Source organism: Grammomys surdaster, unplaced genomic scaffold (genome assembly GCF_004785775.1).
Source record: "Grammomys surdaster isolate TR1022 unplaced genomic scaffold, NIH_TR_1.0 277, whole genome shotgun sequence".
Lineage (NCBI taxonomy): Eukaryota > Metazoa > Chordata > Mammalia > Rodentia > Muridae > Grammomys > Grammomys surdaster.
In genome coordinates this window covers 737,847-762,725 of record NW_021604718.1, presented here as the reverse complement: position 1 = coordinate 762,725, position 24,879 = coordinate 737,847, and the positions used below count along the sequence as shown (strand labels likewise).

At 52.9% G+C, this 24,879-nt stretch overlaps 1 protein-coding gene and 1 long non-coding RNA gene across 2 annotated transcripts in view; one reads left to right on the top strand and one right to left on the bottom strand.

Annotated features, from left to right (window-relative positions):
* Window positions 1-24,879, top strand: part of Anks1a (ankyrin repeat and sterile alpha motif domain containing 1A) — a 151,625-nt gene that overhangs the window by 95,270 nt on the left and 31,476 nt on the right. The window contains 1 exon segment of the mRNA XM_028777014.1: window positions 1,796-2,382. Coding sequence (XP_028632847.1) covers window positions 1,796-2,382 — 587 coding nt within the window.
* On the bottom strand, window positions 8,545-15,342 carry LOC114629033. Its single transcript, XR_003712589.1, has 2 exons — window positions 14,999-15,342; window positions 8,545-8,763 (listed from the first exon to the last, which is right to left on the bottom strand). It is a non-coding gene; the product is annotated as an uncharacterized LOC114629033 (long non-coding RNA).

Sequence of the window (24,879 nt, the reverse complement as noted above, 5' to 3'; positions counted from 1 at the left end):
TCAGGGCCATAGTGAGTAAGTTGGCTGCCCTGCCTCTGCCCTGCAGACCTGCCCAGAGCTGAGTGGTGCTGGGCACCTGGAGTGAGCTGGTTGGTTGTCCGCAGAGGCTTTCTCAGAAGCAGCGGCACTGTGAGACCCTGGCATCGCCCTGTGGCGGCTGCTTTAGCACCTCATGTATGCCATCTCATATCCCTTCTCCCCAGCTGCCATTGCGTGCTGTGCTGGGCCTCCTTAAGGACCTTGTAACTGCTAGCATATAAGCAAAAAAGGAGGGCGGGGAGGTATGCTCCATCCCAGAAGAGGTACCAGGCCGCATGCAAGGACTGGGGTTCTCCTCACTGTCATGGCAGTAAAGGGGTTTCTAAGCATTGTGCAGTCCAGCCTGCTGCTTTCCATGGAGATGTTCAGCAAGATGGTCTGACACCACAGCTAGGGCCTCACAGCTAGAGAGGAACAGAACCAGTTCCTCACCCTGGGTGAAAGTTTGCCCAACCACCTTGGGCAGAGCACAGCATGCCCGAGCCACAGGTGGCTCCTCTGTGGAAGTGCTGGAACCACACACTCAGTTCTGCGGAGGCCCGGCCTCATGAACAGTTAGTTCTTGGGCAGTTTGGACCGACCAGGGAGATGTTTGATTCCATGCATGTACAGTAGATGCTGCCTACAGAGACAAGATGCCTGGACATTAGCTTTGGGATGGGGCCTGCTGCCAGGTGCGTGTTTGCCTCTGTGGATGGCACCGGCGTAAATCCATACAAGGACTGCGTTCTCACAGGGTGTCCCTGGGAGGCACTGGTGTGAGAGATGGACTTGGCCAATTATTTCTGCCCCTTCAGAGCAGGAGGTCTTGAAAGTGCAGTAGTAGCCAGCCTCAGGAACTAACGGTGTCGGATTTCTAGGGTGTAAGAGAGGTTTCTAGAGAGCAGCAGCTGTCTCCTGGCTTGACAAACTAGACCGTTTTCTTTTCCAGTGGATCAGCTAAGGTTAAACTTAAACAAATAAGAGCAGCTGGGAGCCTTGGCAGCAACGAGGCGCACACATTCTCAAAAAAAGAAAGAAAGAAAGAAAGAAAGAAAGAAAGAAAGAAAGAAAGAAAGAAAGAAAGAAAGAAAGAAAGAAAGAAAGGAAGAAAGAAAGAAAGAGGAAAAGTCTGTTCCTGCGGAAGGACGGACGGACGGGCTAGGCGTGGATGTGGATCCCAGAGGCCTGGAGGAGAAAGGAAGCGGGTTTTGTTTTGCACTTTCAGTTAAGGAACTCCAGAAGTCGCAGGTTGCGGTCACGACCTCCCTTTCCCCCTAGTTGCTGCTTGCCAGAGGAAGGGCGGGCAGGAGGGAGGGCGGGCGGGCGGCTCTAAATAACACTGAGCCTTTATGGAAATGTATCCAGAGTCCCGGGAGTCACTCTCACTGGTACACGCCTGCTGTCCCTCAGTCTGTCCTTACTCTGTCCTTACCCGTGTCCTTTCTGTCTGTAGTTCTCGCTTCTCCCCGCCTTATATAGCAAGGTCTGGTCGTTAACGTTAACAGAGATCTAACAGGAGGGACGGCTGCCAGACAGCATTAACCAGGCCAGTGTTTGGAATTTCATAAACGTTCTGACTTTGGGTACAGATTGAACGTGAACAATATGAAACTGCTTTTCTCCCCGCTCTCCTCCCTCCTCTCCCTCCCCTCAGCCCGTCCAGCCTCTCTCTCTGCCTCTCGGTTGTGAACTCTGCTCTGCCACCGAGCGCTGCATAGGAACTCTGTTGATTTTTGCCACGTTTAATTTTTTATTTCTCTTTGTCCACTCCAAGACCACAGGCAGAGCGGCGGCAGCCGGAGCCAGGACTCTGCGGAGGGGCAGGACGGGCAGGTCCCGGAGCAGTTCTCAGGTCTCCTCCACGGCTCCTCCCCAGTGTGTGAGGTGGGGCAGGACCCTTTCCAGCTGCTTACTGCCCCGAGCCAGAACCACCCAGAGCCCTCCCAGCAGGGCGCCTGCCACGAGGCCAGCATGCAGCTAGAGGAGCCGGGCGTGCAAGGCACTGGAGCCCCGCAGCCTGGCGTCCTGGACCAAAGCAAGAGAGTGGGCTTGCCGGCAGGCCTGACAGCCCCAGCCAGCCGAACATACCTCGACACATTGACTCACACAGTACCTCTGCACCCTGCTGGTGCTGAGGAAGAAGAAGACCGGAGCGGGTCCAGAAGCAGAGCCCCTCCCACCAGCAAGCCCAAAGCTGAGCTCAAACTCAGCCGCAGTCTGTCCAAGTCTGACTCTGACCTCCTGACCTGCTCCCCCACGGAGGACGCCACAATGGGGAGTCGCAGCGAGTCCTTGTCCAACTGCAGCCTCGGGAAGAAGAGACTGGAGAAGTCACCTTCCTTTACCTCAGAGTGGGATGAGGTAAGTCTGTCATGACCTCAGGAGTTTGCGCCTAGCCGACCTGGCTGTAGCCCACCCTGAGTCTCCCAAGTGCTGGCTTCTGGGACTAGGATCTGGACCAGGGCTGCCCATATACTGAGCACTGAGCCAAGATCGTCTCTGATGAGAGCCCACGACCCAGAGGACAGGTCCCCGAATAGTTAAGCCTGAGGGTGGAGGCCCAGCAGAGCAGGACTGAGGGAGGGACAGTTCCTGGAAGTGACACATGTTTGGAAACATTTGGAACCCATCTGCCTGAAGCCACTTCAGAACAGCCATGGCACTCTTGCGAGTCCTTGCAGAGACAGAGGGAAACCAGGCTTACAGGGCAGCAGGTGGGCCGGGGGTGGGGATGCCGGGGAAGAAGGTGCTGAGAGGGCTCCAGGGGGAGGGTTCTATTCTGGGATCCTCCTGGCTATTCTCGCCATGTTCTTGAGACCCAGAAGCCTCTCCCAGCAGATGTGTACCTCCTGCCCACATTCCCGGCTTGGTGAGGCAGAGGCTTGGCAGATTCTGAAGAGAGTGTTTTCAGTGTGAGACCTAGAGTTCTTCTCAACCATTGTTACTGAATATTTGGAGGTATAACTGGATTATTTCCAGGGGACCTTCAGAGTGTCTTAGTGGGCAGAAGAGCCTGTGCTGAAGGATTGTCAAGTACCCTGGGAATGTTAGAGTGCCATCTCATAAGCTGCTGCCTGCCTTTGAAGTACACTCAGTCTGTCTCCAGGACCAATCTGGAGATGCATTTAGCTCTCCAGCAAGAGGGGCAGTGCTGCTGCCATGTGCGTGTGAGAATTCTGTGATCCTTACACCCAACCCAGCATGCAGAAGTTACCCTGCAGACAGGGGGGAGCAGTCCCTCCTGCCCCATCTCCAGATAAGACCAAGCTCAGGACTGTTTAGGTAGACACAGGAATCCCTGGGCAAAATATTTTTCATTGCTTAGTCAAAGGCTCAGTGGACTGTCCCGGAGTGGTGCCCTGCACTGTGTGAAGTTGCTCCTGGGTCCCCCAGGAGATTGCACTGCAGTGTGTGTGTAGATGTCCCTCAGGACATCTTTAGGTTAGCACAAGAGTCAAGAGCAGTAAAGAGGTTAGGTAGACAGGACACACCGCTGCAGAGAGCTTCGAGAAGGAACATGGAGAAGTGGACTCAGACTGGAATTAAGGAACTAATACCTCGTCTGGTTCAAACCTGATTGAGGCTAACACAATGAATACACAACATCAAGAGGTAGCGCTGGGCTGGGAAAGGGGGCTGTTGAGTTCCTAGAGTGTGCACATACAGATGGGATGGCAAAAGGACAGGGTAGAAAGTGGACTTGGGACCAGACAGAGAGAGCTTGGAGTGGGGCTGAGAGCTGGGAACCACATCAAGACAGCATTTCAGAACTCTGCTGGTGTGGCTGGTGCCTAGGTGTCCTTATCCTAAGATGTCCACAATCCTGGGCACACACATTCACACTCCACTGAGGAGTGGCACTGCCAGGCAGTCTAACATATTTTCACCTTGTATTTCCTCCTGGAGAATAAGCCAGATCAGCATGGCAGTGCCCAGCCTGAGTGAAGTGGGCCGCTTAGACCTTTACACAGCGTTCTCTACCTTCAAATGTGATGGGGCTCGTGGGCCGCTACCACCTTTGCGTGGGCGTGCGCACACACACACACACACACACACATGCATGCACACTTTTTCCCAAGATTGGATTCCACTATGTGGTATATAGGCTGGCCTCAAATTTAAGATTAGCCTGCCTGCCGTGGCCGTGGAATGCTGGGATTGTGGGTGTGAGCCCTCGCACTGTACTCTGGACTCAGTGGCAGTGTCGGAAGCTTTGCTGGACTGTACAGGTTGGTTTGTTTGGCGGTTTGGTTGGGCTGTTGGTCTCATCATGTAGCCCATGATGGCCTTGAACTTTGAGTCCTAGGATTGCAGATCTGCACTACCATGCCAGGCTACACTGCTGTACTGTAAATCTGAAAAGGGGCAAAGATGGTTGAGCCATTATTGGAAAAAACTTATATGTTTGAACCTCACTTACAAAGTCGGCCGTGCTGGGGGTAGTCCTGTGAGCGGTGTGTGCTGTGCCAGGGATAATGGCACATGCAGTTCAGAAGACAGAGCATGACCAGCTCCTCCCTGAGGCCTGGGGTGGGGGAAGAGGAAAAGGCCCCAGGCAGCTGCAGCTCCAGCACAGGTGGTGGTATGGTGAGTCTGGCTGGCACTTCTAGAATGCAGGGCGCATTATAGAACATGTAGACATGTTTTGGGCCTATGCAGATCTGGCTGTAAGGCCACCCTCCACAACACATGGCATGGACACTCACACGTTCTCAGGGTTAGTGTCTTTTACTGTGAAACAGGCCCAAACAGGGACATGCGTGAGTGCCTGTTACAATTCCTGGCATGCCCAGGGAGGTAGTAGCTACACGGCAGGTTCTAGTATCACTTGCCTGGAGCGTTGGAGAAAGGACTGAACCTAGACTGTCTTCAGACCTCAGGAAAGGCAGCAGTGGTGGCGGGTGACCCTCAGGTGGTGCCAAGGGCCTGGGAAGTCGTGGCGCTCAAGCCCTTCCTGTGGCTGCCTTCCTCCCTGGTTCCTCCCCTTCACAGACAGGAGGTGCGCACTGGCTGGCCCCTTGGATTTACCACGTGTGTCTTCTGAGCCATGGCCGGCTGGGCTGGTTGCTGGCTGAGGTGTTGTCGGGGAGCGTGCTCAGCTCATAGGTTTGGGATTATTCTGCATACCGCTGGGAAACAGCCTTTGGTGAACTTCCCTGGGCAAGATGACTTCTGCGTGCTGCCCTGGTGAAGGTCTTCCTCCGAGAGAGCATCCATTAGTGACAATGGCCTTTTCCTCATGTTCTGTTAGAGTCTTGCTAACCCAGGAGTGATGGAGCCTGCTAACTAAACAGCTTCCCAAGAGGGTCTCTGACAGTAGACTCCAGGTGTTTTCTGAGTTCTTCAGTCAGGTCCGAGCATGTTGTCCTGACCCCTGTGGCTCACAGAGGGGAAACGGAGAAGCTCTGGGTGACAGAAGCTCCAGGTATCACAGATGGGAGGCCACACGCACCTCCCTCACAGATAACTGTATGGAGATTTGTTACATGGCCGAGTTTGGGTGTATGCTTACTGATTTATAACTTACTTTTCTTACCTAATAACTACGCACTGTGGCTAGCTTTCCATGACAGCTGGGATTTGGAGCTAGTACCCCATATCACCCTTGCCCTTGCTTGTGTGTGTGGTACTGGGAATATACCCCAGGCCCTGCCTGCGAGGCACATGTTCCACCATCGGGTTGCCTCAGTGCCCTCGGATTTGAGGACTCCATGCTATGCTGTGTGGCTCCCTGGGCATTGCTGGGGTTCCAAACGCTGGAGGAACCATGTTCCTCCTACCTTTCAAGTTCCTTCCTTTCCTTCAACCTTTGTTAACCTGTCCTGTGCTCTGCAGTGACAGTCCCAGGGAGAGCTGGGCTGTCTGCCCTCTGTTAAAGGCTGCCACTCCTGTAGGGCCTTTGCCAGCAACAGTTCTGCCCAGGTTCCAGTCCCTCCATTATCCTCCAGCCTGGGTTCCTAATTATGACTTGACCCTGCAGCCTGCCTTCCACTGAGACACTTAAAAATGGCCCTGTTTGCATACATAAGTGGCTGGCTCATTTTATTTGAGCATCTCATTTGGTAGCCCATACTGGCCTTGAACTCATATTAGTCCTTGTGCCTCAGCCTGTGACATCGCCACAGTGCCCAGGATTAGTGCCTTTATCGAGTCTCTTCAGTGAAGTGTGAGGTCTTTCTCAAGCAGGTCTTGTCTGTGTCACCCCTAAGCAAATGTGATGCTTGGTACTGGAGCAGACAGTGTGCTCTAGGAAGCTCCCTTTTGTTGGCAGTGCTTGGGTGTTCAGGGTGCTATGGGGGGGTCAGAACTCAAAGCTTTTCCCACTTCCAGTGCCCTAGTGGCGGTTTCAGTGATGTGCTCCCTCCCTCGGTCTCCTTAGCTAAACTCCCAACCTGTCTCCTGCACACAGGCGTGCATGCAGCGGCAAAAGCGGCCAATGCCGGAATCAAATGCTTTGCACACCATAGTGTCTGTAAACCAATCCTCCCACGCCAAGCAAGACCCAAGGATACTAAAGCCCCTTGCGCAAGATGGTGGAGCCGCTTCCATCCTCTTGACACACACCTGCATGCTTGTCTCTGGAGTACTTAGGTGCCCAAGAAAGTCGTTTGACTCTGTAGACAGTGAGACGGTGCAGACGGTGCCTGTGGACTGTGGGTGTCCATGGGTTTGTTAGTTTGTTTTCTGTTTTTCAACACAGGTTCTCACTATGTAGCCCTGGCTGTCCTGGAATTCACTCTGTAGACCAGGCTGGCCTTGAACTCGAGAGAAGTCCACCTGCCTGCCTCCCAGGTGCTTGGTGGTGTGTGCTATAGGCATCAACTTTATTTTCCCTAACTTTTCACTGTGTGGTTGGCTGACCCTCAGATGTAGAGGCCGACTGTAAGGACAAAGATAACTGCCTGGCCAGGTGCTGGCTCGATGTACAAAGGTCTCAGAGGTCAGCTGGTCCCCACATGCCTATTTTTGAATGGGATTGGAGATTCTGGAAGAGAAAACCACAGAAGGCCGCCTGTCTACTTAGCATAGACACCGGAGCCAGGGAACACTTGGCTGAAGGCTTAAGTGATAAATTTGTATTTTGTAATCAGCTTTCATAAATATTAAACAAGCAGGAGATGGTGGGAAGCAGGGACGTGCTCTCTATGCGTGCTCAGAAAGACTCTTGCGTAGGAATGTCCATGTGTGAGTGCCGTGCTTTTAGTCTGAAATGGTGGCCGAGGGACCCTCAGCTGAGCCCCTTCTTGAGAGGGGAGGAGGCTGCAGGCAGAGCACCCTTTCAGGCCAAGCCCTGAGCTACCCCTTCCCAGTTCTGCTCCATAGAGCCAGCATGACATCATCAAGAGGAGAAGTGATTGGTGCGGCTCCATGAGGCTTTGGCTGCCCTAGCCACAGAGAAGTGGGTGCACGCAAGGAGGTCTGCACTTCACCCATGGCCCTCAGCTTGCCATGGGTCTGCAGTGTGCATTGTCCCTTGGTATGTAAACTGGCCTCCTTGATCCTGGGCACAGCCGTCCCACTCTAAACAAGAATGTGGCCCTCCCACCTCTGGGGACAGCTCAGAGCCTGGAATGTCTATTTAAGTTGCTCCCTGGCACACACTGGAGCGGCAGCCTTACACTCTGAGTTTCCACTGGTTTCAGGTTCGAAGCATCTGTTCACAATGCCGGAGTCACACTTGTGTCCTGGTAGCGTCTTGGTCTTTGTGTCAGATCCAGGGGCTCTCAAGGTCTACCTGCACACTTCCACACAGGGCCTTGTGAGTCCTGGCACCACGCTCCATAGTCAGACAAGTTAGCCTCCCGCTGGCCTCCCTGGACCATCAGGACAGCACTGGGAAGCAGGAAGCCGGAACCTGCAAGTTTGGGCTTGCTTCCTTGAGCTGCAGGCTTCTCCTCCTGCTCCCTGCTGCTGTCTGCCATGCTGCCCCCAGCCCACATGCTGCCCCCAGCCCGCCTTCTCTGCTGCCCTTGCAGCAAACAAGAGGCCAGTGAGCCCAGTGGGTACAGCACAACAGGGCAGATTCTGTGGTGCTGAATTTGTCAGGGGTGTGTGTGTGTGTCTGTGTGTGTGTGTCTGTGTGTGTCTGTGTGTGTGTGTGTAAGAAGGGGGGGGACTGCATGAGCAATCATGAGCACTAGTCTGCTCCTCACTATGTAGCTCTGGTTGTCCTGCCCCTGCCTCCCACGTACCGGGGTTAAAGGTGCACTACCATGTTTGTTTGTTTGGAGATTTCTGTGTATGGATGTTTCCTGCATGTATGCCTGTGTACCACATGCATGTCTAAAGAGGCCATCAGATCCCCTGGAATTGGAGTTACAGATTGCAAACCACCACGTGGGAGCTGGGAATTGAACCCAGGTCTCCTGGTCTTCTGAAAGAGCAGTGCAGTCAGTGTTCTTAACCTCTGAGCCATCTTGCCAGGTCCCCAACAGTTTGTTTGTTTGTTTGTTTGTTTGTTTGTTTGTTTTTTAAAACCATAAGCTTTAGTGATACATGACAGTAGTGAGTAGCTGATAAAACTGTGGTCTTCATTGTGGTCTTTATTCCAGAGCTGGGAGTCATTGAAACATTTTATCTGAATTTGGGAGAGGGGGCACCTTAAGGCCTCACTGTGTAGCATAGACTGGCCTCGAACTGCGGCAGTGGCATTGGAGTGCTGCACCATCACGCCCAGCTTTCACTTTCTAGGACATTCTTTATGCACCCCGGCTCCGGTTTCGTCACCATGGCACCAGCAGACTGTGGACAAAAAGGTTTTGTGTGATTTTTGGCCATGGTAATTTGCCTTGGATAATTCTAAACAGTTGTAGCTGAGACACAGTAGGGGTCTCTTTTTTTCTGTTTGTTTTTTTATTTCTGTGCAGTTCTTCATCCAGCCACTTTGTTGAGCGCCTGCCGTGTCCCAGCCACTGCTGTAGGTGCTGGGAAAATAGCACTGTTCAGAGACCAGGACTCTGGCTCACGGCACGGGCACTCTGGAAGGCAGAGGGGAAGGAAAGGGTGAACAGACAGGTTTGACAGTGTGCTTGGTGCTGAGTGTTGGGAGGACAGCACAGGCGAGGACTAGGGTACAGCCGCCCAGCTGAGGGAGGATGCCATTGAGGACGGGGGAAAAGCTGGCCTGCAGTGTGACAGGAGGAGGAAGCATTACTCAGCCACTTCCTGTTCATCTGCGCTGTAAAAGCAATCTCAGGTTCCGCCCTACACTCAAATCGTCACAGAGACAGACAGAGAGGGCCCGTGAGGTGGCTTTCTTTCCTGTCTCTCTGTGTGCTATGTGGCTGCCTGTCTTTCCTCATCTGTTTCCCGTTGTTTGGCTGAGTCTGTTGTCTTTCTTGTAGACTACGGTGGTGCCTTTTAAACACTCACACATCATAATTCTACGTTGTGGGACTATAACGGGATCTGACTTCCTCAGAAGCATTATGTCCGTTGGGTGGACCCCTGAGTGGATTCTGTTTGGGGCACAGCTGGTGGCATCCTTATCTCAGGAAGGATGTTCCCATGAGCTCATCACGTGGTCAAGATTCTAAGACAAAAGGGATTCAGAATTGCTGAGGTCGAGACACAGTGAGAGGAGCGGGCAGCAGATGGGGTGTACAGGAAGTCCGGAGATGGCGAGCACACATACGAGGCCCTGCCTCGAGGGACGTGCCTGGCGTACCTTACACTCGTCCCTCCAGAACCTGGTGCGTCTTACGTGCACCCACTAGAACATGATATATTCTGCATACATATCCCCAGGAGGCTGATAATGAGTTACAAACACTTCTCCACAGCCAGTTGCAGAATTCTGAGATATAGGGACCGAAGTCATCTTCTGGCCCTGGAGTTTGTAGGTCTATATATAGTTCTTAGGACCAGAGATGAAAGCAGAAGAGGATGTCCTCAGACAAGTTTAAATGGTACTGTGTGGTTGAGAGTTGACACTAGCATGTAATTGATTACCTAGCCAGATTTGGAGTGGAGGGACACACCTTTATTCTATACAACTCTAAGAAAACAGTCGATGCGGCTTGTTTTGGTTTCCTTGGGGATCGGCAGCACAGGGCTTTTCATTCCCTTGGGGTCTCTTATGGTCCCAGGTCTTCTGTGCTGTTGCTCTATTTGTACGGCCTTTCCCAGTGCTGGTCCCTTTCTGTGACCAGGACAAGTGACCGGGAAGAAAGGCAGCCTGGGCCTCCAGGAGCTAAGCGGCTCTGCTGTGTCTCAGCAGCTCTAATGACCCAGTGTCTGGCACCACAGGACCCCTTGTCCATAGCTGTAGGCAGCCTGATTGTCTGTCTGGACAGGTGGGGAAGCGCCTGAGCACAGTAGGGTTTACAAATGACAGTTTGTCTGGCAATCTGTTCCCGGCTGTCCTGATTTAAACAGCCAAGGAGTCATCGTAAACACAAAGAAATGTGTGCTTTGTACAGTCTGGTTCCTTACCATTTTCTTATTTCTTTGAGGTTTTTGGGGGATAGTTACTAAGGGGGAGTGTTGAGACAGAGCGTCACTTGTAGGTACTTGTAGATCAGTCTGGTGTGCAGCTCTTGGTGACCTTCCTAGGTTGAGGGTTACAGGCACACACCCTGAGCCCACCCTCTTTCTGCCTCTGAAGGCCTTGGTTTCAGCAGGATGTGTTCCGGCCCAGTGAGGCCTCGTGTCTGTCGGGTAAGGACAAGGCACTGCAGTCCTTGCTGGGACACTGCTTCTATGCTGTCACCAAAATGGTGTCCCGGGGAAGTCTCTCTCCAGCCACCAGCCCTGACCACTGGACAGTAGAGAACTAGTGTCTCCACGATGCAGTTCAGGATACGGCTGCCCAAGCCAAGTCTCGGAGCTGTTTCTGTGCCTCTGGACAGGGTTCATTCCTTAAGCCGCCGCCTGCCCAGCCGTATGGAAATTTGGGCAAAGCCAATCGTGTAAGTGGAGTTCTTATATCGGGGGTGATTTTCTTTTTCTTTTTGAAATGTCTGCTAATGGCCAGGAAGAAACATCTTTATTTGCTCTGCTGGGTCTTGCTATGTTACCCCAATAGACCATGGATGCTTGACCCGTCTTCCTCAGCCTTCTGGGTTGCTGGAATTGCAAACGTGGACCACCACACTGGCAATTTGGCTGCAAATTCCAAAGCACTGAGTGGGGAACATAGAGTGAGAACTGTCTCCCCCTGCCTCCTCACACCCACAGTTCCTCTCCCTCGTGATTTGTAGAAGCTCTGTGTGCCTGAAGGGACTGGTCCTTCTTAAAGGATGTCAGCCGCCTTTTGGGTTTGCTTCTCGTGCTGGTGATGGCATCCAGGACCTTGTGCATGCTGGGAGGTGCCCCATTGTTGAGCCGAGCTCTCTCCGTCCACACCTCAATTCTTTTCTTTTTCTTTTTACATGAAGAAAAATATTTTAATTTGTTTGTTTCGTTGTTATTTTTTTTCAAGACAGGGTTTCTTTGTAGACCAGGCCTGTCTCTGCCTCCCAAGCGCTGGGTGTAGAGGCTTGTGCCGCCTCCACCTGACAGATTGTAAGATTTTACTTTAATTAGTGCGTAAGGGGGTGGGGTGCAGAAGGGGACATCAGATCCCCTGGGAGCTGGAGTTCCAGTGATTTGAACCACCTGATGGAGGGACTGAGAACAGCACCCCATCCTCAGCAAGGGCAGGGAGCTGTCTTAGCCGTGAGCATCTTTCTGTAGTCAACTGTCTTCTCCAGTGACCTCTGGTTAAGAAGCTCCTCCCTAAGCACCGGCTTCCAAAAGCAGCGCTGTTTTCACATCAAGCCTTGCGGCTTATACTTCAGGTTTCAGCCTTGGTCTCTTCTGTAATGTCTCTCTCCTTGGTGAGCTCTCTGTTGGTTTGTAGCAGTGATCTGACCTAGTCCACAGTTCAGTTCTCCAGAGGAGGACACTAGACTCTGGGAGCTGAAAGGGCCGGCCTGAGGCCTCCGCACTGATCAATGGAGGAGGCGGAGCCTTTAACACGGTTGATTTTTTACAAGTTGGGTGAGGTTGATTTTTGTTTTTCCCATCGCTCTTGTTTCGATTATCAGAACACTTTGGAATATTATTACCTGTATTTAGTGAGGATGTGTGCACACTCCATAGTGCTTACTTGGGAATCCGGGGACGAGTGTGAGAGTCAGTTCTCTCCCCATGTACTCCGTAGCTCGGGAGAGGGCCTCCTGTGAGCAGTGACTCCCAGTGCTCCCAGTCCCCATGAGGCTCAGTGCGGCTGCACTTCTCTGCCGTCCCAGGCAGACTGTTGGCTTTGTTTTGTTTGTTTCCCTGTTTGTTTTGTGACTTGCAAAGTGAAGTAGTGATTTCCATCAAATTCTCAAGTTCAGTATAGCCCGGCCCCTGGTGCACAGACTCCCTGTATGTACCCTATATGCTGTGGGCCCTCCAGATTTCCCGCAGACACTCGGCATCCCCTCTGTCTCGCATCACTATTCCTGTGAGGTCCGAGGAAGTCCGTTCTCATTCTCTGCTACATCCTCTGCTTCTCGCTCTCTCTCCTTGTTTCCCAGTTATCCTGCCCTGCTCATCTCTGCGGAGCCACAGGGCGGGCAGAAGAATGTGGACGGGGCGCATCTTGTGCCACAGGGAGGCTTCACCGTATCCTACTTTATCCAGGACTTGCATGCGCCTCCCCGTCTGTCAGGAAGCTCAGTCACTGATGACCACGTGACACCCCCCAAGACACCGTTCCCATCAGGCTGCAGGGAAAGTTGCTTTTCTGTGTAACACACACTGCTTTTTTTTTTTTTTGGTTGTCTGTCTTTTGTCTCTGGTGCTGGGGCATTGAACATAGGAACACCACACGTGCACACACGCGCGCGCACACCCCCCCCCCAGCTCTATCACTAACCTATATCCGCAGCCACCTGCAGTCTTTAACTCTTCCTCCTGTGACTCCTTCCCAGGAAATACAGCAGAGCCTCTTCCTGTGCTGTCATGTTTGACACAATCAACACAGGTCTTCCTGTGTCCCCCCACGTGCCAGTGGCTCTGGGTGTTCTCCCTGATGGTAAACTCTGCTCTATGTCAGAGAGGCTTTCTCAAGCAATTTTTAAAAGCAGCGTGGCTCACCATGACCTTACTCTGCCGCACTGCCGCCTTTGTACCAGTTCTCATTTGAAATCAACAGGACAGACGAAGGCTGGGGAAGCCTTGGGGTTATAGATAACTCGAGCCAGATCCCAGAGGGTAGCCAAGGCCGTGTGCTCCTGCTCTGAACCCGTCCACCCATTTGTCATTACCAAGGTTTCCTGTGGCATCTCTGCCTGTCCTCTTCATTCTCCTCCCTCTTCCTGGACAGGCACAGCGTCCAGGCTTTTCCAGGCTCTAACAGTGGCTGCCTCCTCATGCCCCTAACCATTTCACCTCACTGTCCCTGCCCACAGGCCTCCTCCCCCTCTGCCTTCTGTGCTCCCTGTCCTCCTTGGGTTCCCTGTGCTCCCTGGTGCTGAGAGCCAAGTGCCAACTCCTCAGCTGGACCCCGGGAGTCCCCATATAAGAGCATTTGGCGTGGCCTATGTCGCCGCCCTACTGGCATCTGTTCCTGTTTTCTGGCCGTCTTCCCTTGCTCTGTTAGTTTACACCATATGCTGGCTCAGGACGCTGTTCTCCGTTCCTTGTGTTGAAATTCACCCTTTATTAAAGCTCGCCTTATCACTTCTTCTGTGCATGTCCTCTGTCACAGGTCACCTTACTTTGTTATGTAGAGGCTTTCACTGAACTTGGACCTGATTGTCTAGACTGGTTGGCCAGCAAGTCTCAGGGGTCACCTGTCTCCACCCCCAGCGCTGGGGTCACAGATGCATGCCATGGCACCCGGCTGCTTAGGGTCCCAGCTTAGAGTGTCAAGCCTGTGCAGCAAGCATTTACCCAGTAAGCCGTCCCCTCCCCCAGTTCCCCACAGTTATTAAAAGCCCACTTCATGCCTGGCGTTGTTCGAAGAGTTGGCCATGCCAAATGAAAGCACAACCATGATAAATCGCAGCTTTGGCTGGGCCTTATGGCCTAGGCCTGTAATCCCAGCCACTCAGGAGGCTGAGGCAAGAGACTCACAATTTCAAGGCCTGTCTGGGCTGCAGAGTTAGTTTGAGGGCAGATGCTATCTCAAGACAGAATAAAATGAGATGAGAGTCAGTGGCATGGAGTATTTGCCTAACATGCTGAGGCCCGAGGGCCAACGCCTACTGCTGCTAACAGCAGAATAAGGACAGCCCGCTTTGAGGCTCCTCACGCTGAAGGGAGAGGCCGGGTCGAACAAGGTCAAACCAGTAAAATAATCACAAATGAAATAAAGGCTCTTGAAAACAGAGCAGAGAGCTGTGAGGTGGCAAGGTGGAGAGCCTGGTACCCTGTCTGCTATGAGGGCCTGGGGTGAGCCACGAGGAGAGACCGCAAGGAGTGGGCCCACGTTAGGGTGTGGAAGGTGACCCTGTCCGCCTCACACTTCCCACCCACCCTGGATTTGCGTCTGCCCAGGCAGCCCTCTCTCCCACTACTTGGCACTGCGTGTGTTGGTGATCTTGTTTGTGTGTGCAGTACCTGTCTTCCCAGCCAGGCCAGGACCCTTTCTGAGGCAGAAGGCGGGGTCATTCTTACGGCCCTCAAGCCTCGCAGCCCGCAGAGGCCATTTAGATGTCAGAGCCAGCCTGCTCTACAGAGTGAGCTCCAGGACAGCCTGGGCTACACAGAGAAACCCTGACTCAAAAACTACAAGCAAACAAACAAAGAAAACAAAAAAGAAAGAAAGAAGAAATCTGCCGGAGCCAGTGGTTCAAGAGCCGAGGAGGAAGGGAGGGGCGCTCTATGTCCTCAGTCCTTACAACGCAACAGCCCCGCCAAAGCTCCCAGGTGCAAGCCACCAGAGGCCTTGCCACAGGCTCTGACCTGGATTAGAGTCTTACCCCTGGAGGGCACTGCATTTTGAATTTGCTTTTCCGTTCCCTAGCGGTAAGTAGGAATACAGGAGGGGTATGTCACTAACCTGTGGGCTTCTCGTGGCCTGGAACTCAAGACAATCCTGCCTCATCCTCCAGAGTCCTAGGATTAAACTTGTAGATTCAGCTCAGGAAGTTCTACTCCAACTCCATTCTCTGTTCTTTCCCCATAAATAAAACAGTTGACACTTCCAAAGACAGGGACACAGAAGCCCCTTGGTGAAGTCACCGTGTGCTGTACAGTTCTTTCTGCTTTCAGGGACCCAAATGTAAGTCCAGAGCAGAACTCAGTTTGGCAGGCTCAAAGCAACCCCAGTGGTAAACAGTGCCTTGAGAGAGCCACGCCGGCTCCTGCCCAGGTGACTTCATGTGTCTGCTCAGCATAGCCCAGTTGACGCCATGTACACGTCTGCAAATAGCTTTCTGGGAGTGTAGTCAACAAAGCAGAGGCTCACATGGCTGACACACATGATGCGGGTGGCATCGATTTAGTAAAGAAAGCTTTCAAAATTTTTCTTTAAAAAAAAAAAAAAATCACGTGAGTGCTGATGTAGCAATCGGGCTTGATGAGTGAATGTCCCTGGCGCAGTGCAGGCCCAGAGGTCCGGCCCAGCCCACTCCACCAATGCTTTTCCCTGCTAAACTCTTTGAAGGTTCGACTCGACCTGGCCTTTTCCATTCTGGACAAGCACTGCCATTTCTTACAGCGAGGACTGACCCCAGTGGTGCATGCATTTGCTTCAGCCCTGACAAACAGCTCAGATGTCTGCCCCTGGGCGGGCCTGGGCAGGCCACCACTGCCCCTGAGAGAGCTCTGTTAGGGCACCTCAGAAGCTGACAGGGTCATTGGTGCCCACTGTTCCTCCGGTCCACGCTGGTTCCCACTTACTCGGGGCTGTCACCTGCTTGGTAAGAGCAGCCCCTCCCTGGCCATGACCTTTGAGAGTTCCTCTAGACCTGGGTCAAGCAAGGGTCTCTGGGCCGTTTCCTGCCAGGGAGTCAGTTGCTTCTTACTGCCCTCTGCCGCCTGCCCTCTGCCGCCTGCCCTCACTTCCCTTCTTTAAGGAGAAGGTGCTGTGTGTGCTCTGCCCTGGTGGCGGTCCATCACAGTGTGTGCCAGGGGCAGACTCGGACAGTGACCAAGGTGGGGGCAGGTGTGCAGGAGCGTCACCCCTCGCCTCGGGTCAATGTGCACAAAGCAAGGGGATGACAGCCTTCCTGGATCAGACCCAGCCCGGGGAAGTTTTTTCTGCATTAGAGAGTACGTGCACTCTTCAGTCGGGTCTGCTGTGCCCTGGATTTGCTTAGTTTACACCATTTTTTTAATTGTCCTAACTAAAATATATTCCAAGCCAAGCATAGTGACTTATGCCTTTAATCCCAGTTCTCGGGAGGTAGAGGCAAGAGGATCTCTGTGAGTCCAGCCTGGTCTGTATAGTGAGTTCCAGAATAGCCAGAGCTACACAGTGAGACCATGTCTTGAAGAAAAATATAGAAAGAGAATGTTTGTTTGTGTGTGTGTGTGTGTGTGTGTGTGTGTGTACATGGATAGACAGACAGACCGATCAATCTAGAAAAGGGAATGAAGCATCACAAATCTGACCTGAGATTGTCAGAGGCTAACAAAGCCACAAAACCGAGTCCCAGGAGCTTCTGCTTGGACTTCTGCCCACCTAGAGCTGTAGGTGATAAGTGTGACTTCACAAGGCCACATCGAAAACGTAACCTTGCTTTTGAATCCCGGCATCCACAGCTAAAGCACACACGCTGAGACTTAGGCTGGTGTTTTAAAGCGCAAACAAGCAGCTCAGTGAGACAGGCCATTGTGAACCCGAGGGACCGGTTGCTATGTGAGGAGGTGGGACAGGTTGGCTTAGGAACATTCTCTCCCTGAGTAACAGGCAGATGAGCGAGTGCTGGCTGGCCTCCCTGGAGCCCTGTTCTCGGCCTTGCTGCCAGCGGCTGTCCAGCCTGGGACAGGACCCTTTACGTTATCAGCAGGTATTTATGGATACCATCTGTGTGTATGGCTGTGCAGGGTGCCCACAGGCAAGGGGATGGGGCTAAAGCTCTCTTCTGAGAGCTTGCTGGTGTGCAGGGGTCATTCCTGATGCCACAGGAAGTGCTGGAGAGCAGAGCTCTCACAACAAAGGGCATGGGCTTGTCTCAGTGATTTCCCAACTTGACTTAGGTTTTGTGTGTTAGGTCAACAAGAATAGCTTTCTGGGTCTCTTATTTATTTAAGGCTGAAAATATATGTCAGAAGAGGGTGGGACTCGTGTTGGTCCGCCCTGAGGACTCTTAAGCCACCCTTCCAGCCCTAATGCCACAGTATGATCATTACGACAGAATTCTCCCCTACCTGAAGCCTGGCTGCTCGGCACCCAAGGCTGGCTCTCCTGGCCCCGACAGAAAAGAACTACCCTCCTGTCTCCTCTCAGGCCCACAGTTCTGCTGTCATCCATGGGTGTCACTCCAAATAAAACAGAAAAAGACAAGCGTATTCCCTGCACATTTCCTGTGGGGCCTGCGAGGTCAGGGCCCAGTGGCTTCTGCGGCACCAGCCTTCACTGAGCGCTGTGTCCGGATGCCCTTCACAGGTGGCCGCTCTGACACTCTGCACTCCTGCCTGCTCTGCATTCCAAGCAGGAGGGCTCTCCTACAGCCCGCCCGGTTGAGACTATTACAGCATTCAGTTCTAGTGCGGAGCCCGGCTTCCCTTCAGCAGAGCTGTGATTAACCGTCATAATCTACCAGGGAGTGCCAATTAAGAGTATGATCTCACGCTGGTGCTTCTGCATTGTAGGCTGCCATTGGGTGTGGTACTGTCTCACCTTGGTAACACCTTGAATTGGCATTCATTGAACCTTGTTGGACTCTGACCAGCCAGAGGGTCCTTGGCTGTCCTTGGACTGCCCGCCATTGTGCTTGGCTGGTTGCAGCAAGACAGGGTGTTTCTGTAGCTTTGCTTTATGAAGACCTTAAATACAAGGGCCAAGGAGGTGACCTCAGAGCCTCACCTGACCTTTGACAAAGCCTAAGACTCTGTTGCTTAGCAACACGATGGCACAGGTGGGCACTTGTAGAGTACATGAGTAAGCCCCGGTCTCCTGGCATCTGCCTGAGTAGAGTTGGTGTAAGCTGTCATTGTACAAACCCAATGTGGGCCAGTGCCTGGCGTACAGGATGGGGCGGTGCTACCTGTTTCTCTTCAGTCTGTAATGAGTCACCTCGTGCTGTCACGGATGGCAGCTTAGCCTGCAGTTCCGCCTTGCTTGTGGCCGTCCAGCTGTGTGTTGCCGCAGTGTGCTAATGGGCCAGCGCCATAGCCTACACCAGGGGCACGCCATGGGGAGTGCCCTTGCTGACTCTCAGCCTTCAGGGTTAGAAACCTGAGCTGCCCAGTGGTCTGGCTCTGAGCAGCCCTCAGAAAGTTCTCACGCTCCCCAACGTGTGCGGAGCCTGTTTCAAACGCTTGGGACCCAAGCATGGGATTCCTTAACACTGGTAGTCAAGAAGAATTTGATGCAGGTTTTAGCGGACACATTTATAGGTTTATGGCTGCTGTCGTGCGGGTGTAGCGAGGCAAACTGAGGCAGTTCACATGCGTGACTGCAGGGGGTGCTCCAAGCGAATCGCATTCTGGTAAACTCTTCCACCTTACCCAGGCTGTGGGTGTCTGCTGGCCGCCAGCTGCTGGGGAAGCTTTTACGCACCCTATTTATACTGACTGCACCTGGCGTTTGGCCTGAGTTCCCCTCTGAGCACCTATCTTGTGTTGAGATCCCTGAAAGCAGAAGTTAAGTGCAAACGGCCTCCTATCGGAGATGACTTCAGTGGGTGCTGGTGGGAGCTGAGGAGAGGGACCTCCCAGGCTGCAGGGCACAGAGCTTCTTAAACTCCCAGGTGCAGCTAGAGCTGACGATAGCAGTGTGAGCTGCTCCCCTGGAGAGACAGGACAGGTCACTGATACTTACGGGGGGGGGGGGGGGGCTTACAGTTGCGAGTACTCAGTACGAGAGGCTGTGGGAAACCCCTCAGTGACCTGCTTCCAAGGCCTCTGCGGTCCTATGCACCACCCCTTGGGTCTTAGGAGCATGGCCACTGCCTTCTGCAGAGGGAGGCTTGCTGCAAGAAGCACAGGGAGCCGAGGCAGCCTGGTAGCAGGGGGGCCTGGGTGCTATAAGCACAGAAGCCAGGGAGCACGGGACTCAGGCAAAATTGAGTAGAGAAAACAGCTGGCATCAAGTCCCTTTTCCCAGGACCCATGAACAGAGAGAGGCCCTGGGTGACAGTGACAGTGGGGTCAGAGGCCCTGGGTGACAATGAGGTAAATGCACTTGGAGTCTCACCATCAGAATCACCAGGCCTGTTTCCCCAACCCCGGGTCAAACTCATGTCAGCCATGGTTGTCATGCCACCCACCTGGGAAGGAAGGGAGACCGGCACAGGCAGGGGGCAGGGCCCTGGCACCTTGCATGCCTGCCAGGCTGAGGAAGATGCAGACTTCCCTCCACCCGGAGCAGCTGTGCACGGGAGAGAACTGAGGCTCGTTCAGTCTGACCTCCCCAGAGTTTGGGCTCTTTATAAAAAGAAAGGCGTGGTCGATTCACCGTTTTCTTCATGTAGATGTTTTACCTTGGAGTAGTTGTATAGTCACAGGAAGTTACAGGAATAGTTCCAAGTGCTCCTTTGGTACCATTCCCTAGTTTCTAGCTGTGGAGAAATATTTCATAACGGATACAAACACGCCACAACAGTGTCCTACTCCAAGCACTGGATCACCACAAAGGTCTCCCTCATCTGGCCTCAGGTCTGTGCCATGAGAAGTCGGTGCTCTTAGCATTCCGTTCCTCCAGTTAACCGGAGACACAGTGGGTCTTGGCAGAGTACAGGGTCATTGTCTCCCAGGTAAACTGGGACACACTGGGCCCTGGCTGGAGGCCCTGGTGTTAGAGTCAGGTGTGTGCTTCTGCTTTGGGGCCTGGAGAAGACTGAACAACAGGGCACACCAGTCTTCATCGTTGTCCTGTGGATATTCGGGCTTGGTACGAGTCAGGACCAGCTCCTCGTGAGGGCTCTCCTCCCGGCTTATAGATACCATATCCCCATGGTAAAGGCCTCAGTGCCACACACTTTTTTTTAGCTTAGAGGCTAGGCTCCAGCATCTGAGTTGCAGGGACACTATCCAGGACACCTTCACTAAGGACTGCTTCTTATCTGCCACTCCTTATCACAGAGTGGGGGAGGGCAGGGTAGGCAAAGGCAGGAAGCAAGACTGAGCCAGTGTACTGCTGGCTCAGTGATTTCTAAGTTATCTCTGGATTTCTGCCTGCTGCATTGACTGACCTAGAAACTCACGGGGTCTCTGCCCTCACCCCCATAGGAGGAAGGGTCTCTGCCAGACCCCTGTAGGAGGGAGCCTGTCCCAGCCATTCTTGCTTGCTCTCACTTCTAGAGAAAATAGGGTGGAAAAAGTCTAGAAGTTCCGTGCGTCACAGTTTTGACTAGAGCTGTCCTGTTTATTTTCACCCCTGTAGAAACATATTTGAGAGTATGATGTGTATGAGCTCAGAGTGAGAAAAGCGAGTGTAGGGAACTCCTTCAGCCTGCACACACACCCTGACGGCTCACTCACGACCATGCAGTTAACACCAGAGCTGGGAAGCCCAGATGAGGCCCTGGGCCCCTCTGCCAGGCCTCTCCGGGATCCTTTGTGTGCGTTTAACCCAACAGGCACCTGCCCCGGGCTTCTCTTCATTCCTGTTGCCTAGAACTCAAGCTGCCTGGCTGTGGGTTTGCTGCATCTGACTGAAAGGAGCACGTGTTCCCTTCCGAGTCTTTATTGATTATTGTAACAAGAGTGGGAGACACCGAAGTTGGCGGAAGTCCAATAAGTAACCAGAAGCAGGCTCTTATAAAATTAGGAGAAGCACTAAAGTCTTACTGTCCTGGGTCTTACTTTGGCATTAATAAGCCGGGTCTTCCTTGGCTCGTCTGGCAGAAGTCTCTCAGAGGTGGAAGCACCCACTCCATGTCTGAAGAGCCAGAAACAAAGACCCGGCCTTGGCACTGAGCCATGCTGACAGAACCACTGGTCTGGGGGCAGGGCTACTATGAATTTTCATGCACACTGTAGCCTTAGAGCATTTTCAGCACATGGGTAGGGCAGCCTGAGGGTCTCCCTGCACCAAGGTGTCAGAGTAGTAAGTGGCCGGGCATGTCTCCTTCCCTTCATAGTTCCCACCTTGCAGCTCTGTGGCAGTGAGCCACACATGGACCTCCGAGCCTTCCCAGGGCTCTGTTCATGTGCTAGTCCCTGTGCTTCTTTGATAATGGGGAACTCACCCCGCTGTCCCATGTGGCTCCCCACACACAGAACGGCCAGTGGATCTGGTTTTCTGTGTTCTCTGTACAGGAATGCCTTTCTTCTGGCTTTGGTCCTTCTGTGGCCTCCCATTCCCTCCCCAGCCAAATGAGTCCCTGACCCTGAGCTGTGGTCCAGGAGCTCTGGAGACAAGAGTTCTGCTCCTGTGCTCTTAGGAACCCTGTGTACTGTCAGAACACTGGCAGAGGCAGTAACACTTTATTCAGGGTGCTGGTGTGAGGAGTAGGGGAGGGGCCGCATTGAGAAGGGCGTGCGGATGGCCGGGCGGACATCTGTTACTGCCAGGGAAATCACGACGGGTCTCCTGTGCTGATGTACTGCTTGGAATCTAAGAGTCCTCTCTCTTTTTCCCTTTCTTTCCCTGAGCCCCAAGAGGAAAGGCCCCAGTTGTTGTAGATACCACATACTCTCAGTGAGCCACGGTTTGTCCCCTCCCCTTTCCTCTTTAGGAAAAGAGGAAACCCCTAAGATGCCGGTGCCTAAGATCCAGTTAGGGACCAACCTCATCAGAGGCTCATGTGGGACCTTTCCATTCCGTATCAAGTTGTCCGGGGTCCAGCCCTAGCAAGAGCAGCAGTGGGACACCCAGGAGAGCTTCAGAGGCCTGTGAGCACGCAGGACCAAGCCTCACTTACACCCGACCTTCCCGTGTGCAGCCAGGCCATCTCTGCTGCCGGAGGTCCATGCAGTAGCCTTGGGTACAGGACTCGTGAGTGTGGACCAGGCTTGGACGAGTTATAGCTAGCTGAAAGGGCCAACCAAGCAGAGGCCTTGCTCCGACTCTGAAGACTCAACCGACTGCATCAGGGGAGAGCAGAGACTCAGGTCTTTAAGTCAGTCAGACAGGTCTCTGACCAGTCAGCTGGTCCTAAAAGGCCTTGCAGAACGAGGAGGGGTGACTTCAGAGGAGCAGAGACTTGCTGGCTCCAGCCAGAGACCTGCGATGGCAGGAATAGTGCAGGACAGACTGACGGAGCACCGTCACGTCTTCCACCAAAACCAGACTTCCTGCTTTTCCCTGAGCTCTGGTGTCCTGAGAAGTCAGTCTCATGTGTGGAGATCTATCTTCAAGGGACACAAGGGTGGCATTCCTGATGGGTCAGAGGTCAGGCTGGGCACAGGTTAGCCCCTCCTTCCTAGCTTAACCTTCTTCTCATAGTTTTAGATGTCCTTGAGCTTCAGAATGGTCTGTGAGAGTCAGAGTTGCTTTGGCTCACTGTCCAAGACTTTCAGGGTAGGTAGGGCTCCACATGCAGAAAAGAGCTTTCGTGAGCCTCAGAACCTGTTTCTGTGCTCCCAGCTTGGGCACTGGGCTGGCTGAGGGCAGTTCTGCCTCACCACCTGCTGTGTGTGTGTGTGTGTGCATGAAGGCTGGAACTAGGACCTGGGTAGCCTCCGGGCACAGAGCAGAGCCCAAGCTCTAATGATGCCCACGTGCTCTACTATGGTCAGGAAGGCCAGACCCCCTGTTTGTCCTGAACCGAGGTAGTAATCCATAGGACACGGTCCAAACAGTATCTTCCAGGAAGAAGAAAGCCTCCTAGTGCTGTTCTCCAGTCAGTGGAGAGGCTTCCTAAGAAAAAGCAGCAGGAGAGGGGTTCTGCTTTCCGAGGCAGATCTACTCATGATGATGGTGACTGGAAAGTTACTGCTGGCTTGTTTACGAGCCTTCCGAGCCTCCCCTGGGCTTTCTTCTACACATCCTGTGTTTAGTAGGAGCCTGGTACAGCCGCCTACATGGGGCTCTTAGGTTAATTACAAACCCTGTTAAAGAAAGGCAACCATTCTGTTAAAGGAATATAAACATCAAGTCACTTTAACCATAGAGTGTGTCCACTCTGAGGGGAACCTGGGTGTTTCTCCTCATGGCTCTGCTCACTTTGTGTTCTCTGCCTCTCTTTATGATGGTAGACACAGCCAAGATGCTATACTGACTGGCGTTTACAGTTTGACTGTTTTTTGTAAAGCCAGAATTAAGCCACTTGTGAAGCAATCTGAGCATAGATTTCTTTCAGAATTTCTCAAACTTATTTAACCAACTACACTTCATTCAAAAACACATTTTCGAAATCTTCCCATTAGTGTATCTCTTTGAAGTAGCCACTTGGTTGTCATAGAAACGGCACTTGTCCTTGTTTCATTACTTGCTCATTTGTAACATTTAATTACTCTTTCTTCTTCCTCCCTTGTGAGGGTGGGGGTGGGGCTGGAAATCACGCGCTAGGCGCTTACTCTAATAGTAACTGTGGTCCTAGCGCTCCCTAAATTTCATTTATTTCCTTAAGTTTAGAAATGATCTCACTATACAGCCCAAGCTGGCCTCAGATTCTAGACCCTCCTATTCACCCTCCCGAGCACTGAGGTTATGGGTCTGACCACCATTAACGTTTTGGGAGTGATGCCCACCTCTCTTGATAAACACACCAGTCCCTCGTGGGTGCCGGACAGATGAGGTGCCTGTCAGGGGGACGCACTGTAAAGTTAGCTAGTCTGCCGGTCAATGAGGTCAAGCTGCTAAAAACAATGAGCTCGCAGTACCAGCTGGGCTCACAGTGACCACGAGACACAGAGCAGACTCCAGCGCTGTGCCCATTTCATCACCTGCCGTCCAGCTCTTGGGGACAAAGTCCCCTAAGTGTGGAAAGCACAGAGATAGGAGCCTCCCAGTCCTCCCGCTACCCTGCCTACCCTGCCGGAACAGCTGGAACAGCTCAGGCCCTCGCTCTTACCAGGAAGCCCCTCCCTCTCAGGGATGTTCCGTCCTGAATGGAGAAGCCACCCCCAGCTGTGTCCAGGAAGCGAGCCATTGTTCACCGGCTTTCTGCCCTTTTCCTCTGGTTTATCTCTAAGGGACCTGGCTATTAACTTGTTTGTAGGTGGAATTCTGTTTATTTTAGAATGAGATGAATATAAATCATGGCCGCCTTTCTAATCCCAGCAAACTGAATCACTAGGGAGAGGTTACAAGACGAAGACTACAGATGTTCCCTAGAGCTGGAAGGATGGCACCTGGTAGGTGGGTCACAGAACAGGAAAGAGGTGATGATTCAGACCAGCCCACATTTCTCTGGGCTAGGGAGGCTCTTAAGACTAACTTCCTGCTCTGGCCTAGGAAGTGCAGACAGCTCCTCCTCTGGAGAGGAACCACAGAACCTCCTAGGAGGGTATCTTCTAGGATGATGTCGGCAGGGAATGGAGGAACTGCACCAGCACACGGGCCTCAGGCTCCGACCGGGAAAGCACAGGCTGATCTCAGGCCCGTGCTTTAAACAACTTCTTAGACATTCCCAGCAGCCTTTGGGAAACTGGAGCTCAAAGGAGGAAGTAGCTGGGCATGCTGGCACGTGCCCTAAATCCTAGCCTTGGGGAAACTAAGACCAGAGAGTCTTGAGGTTGAGGTCACCTTGAGCTGCACAGTGAGTGAGCTTGGGCTCAGGGGAGCGGGGAGAGAGGAGAGGAAAGTCACTGACCACAGCAGTGATCCAGGAGCTGAGGAAGTTTCCTGTACTCTCGAAGCGTGGCAAAGCTCAGGGGAGCTGA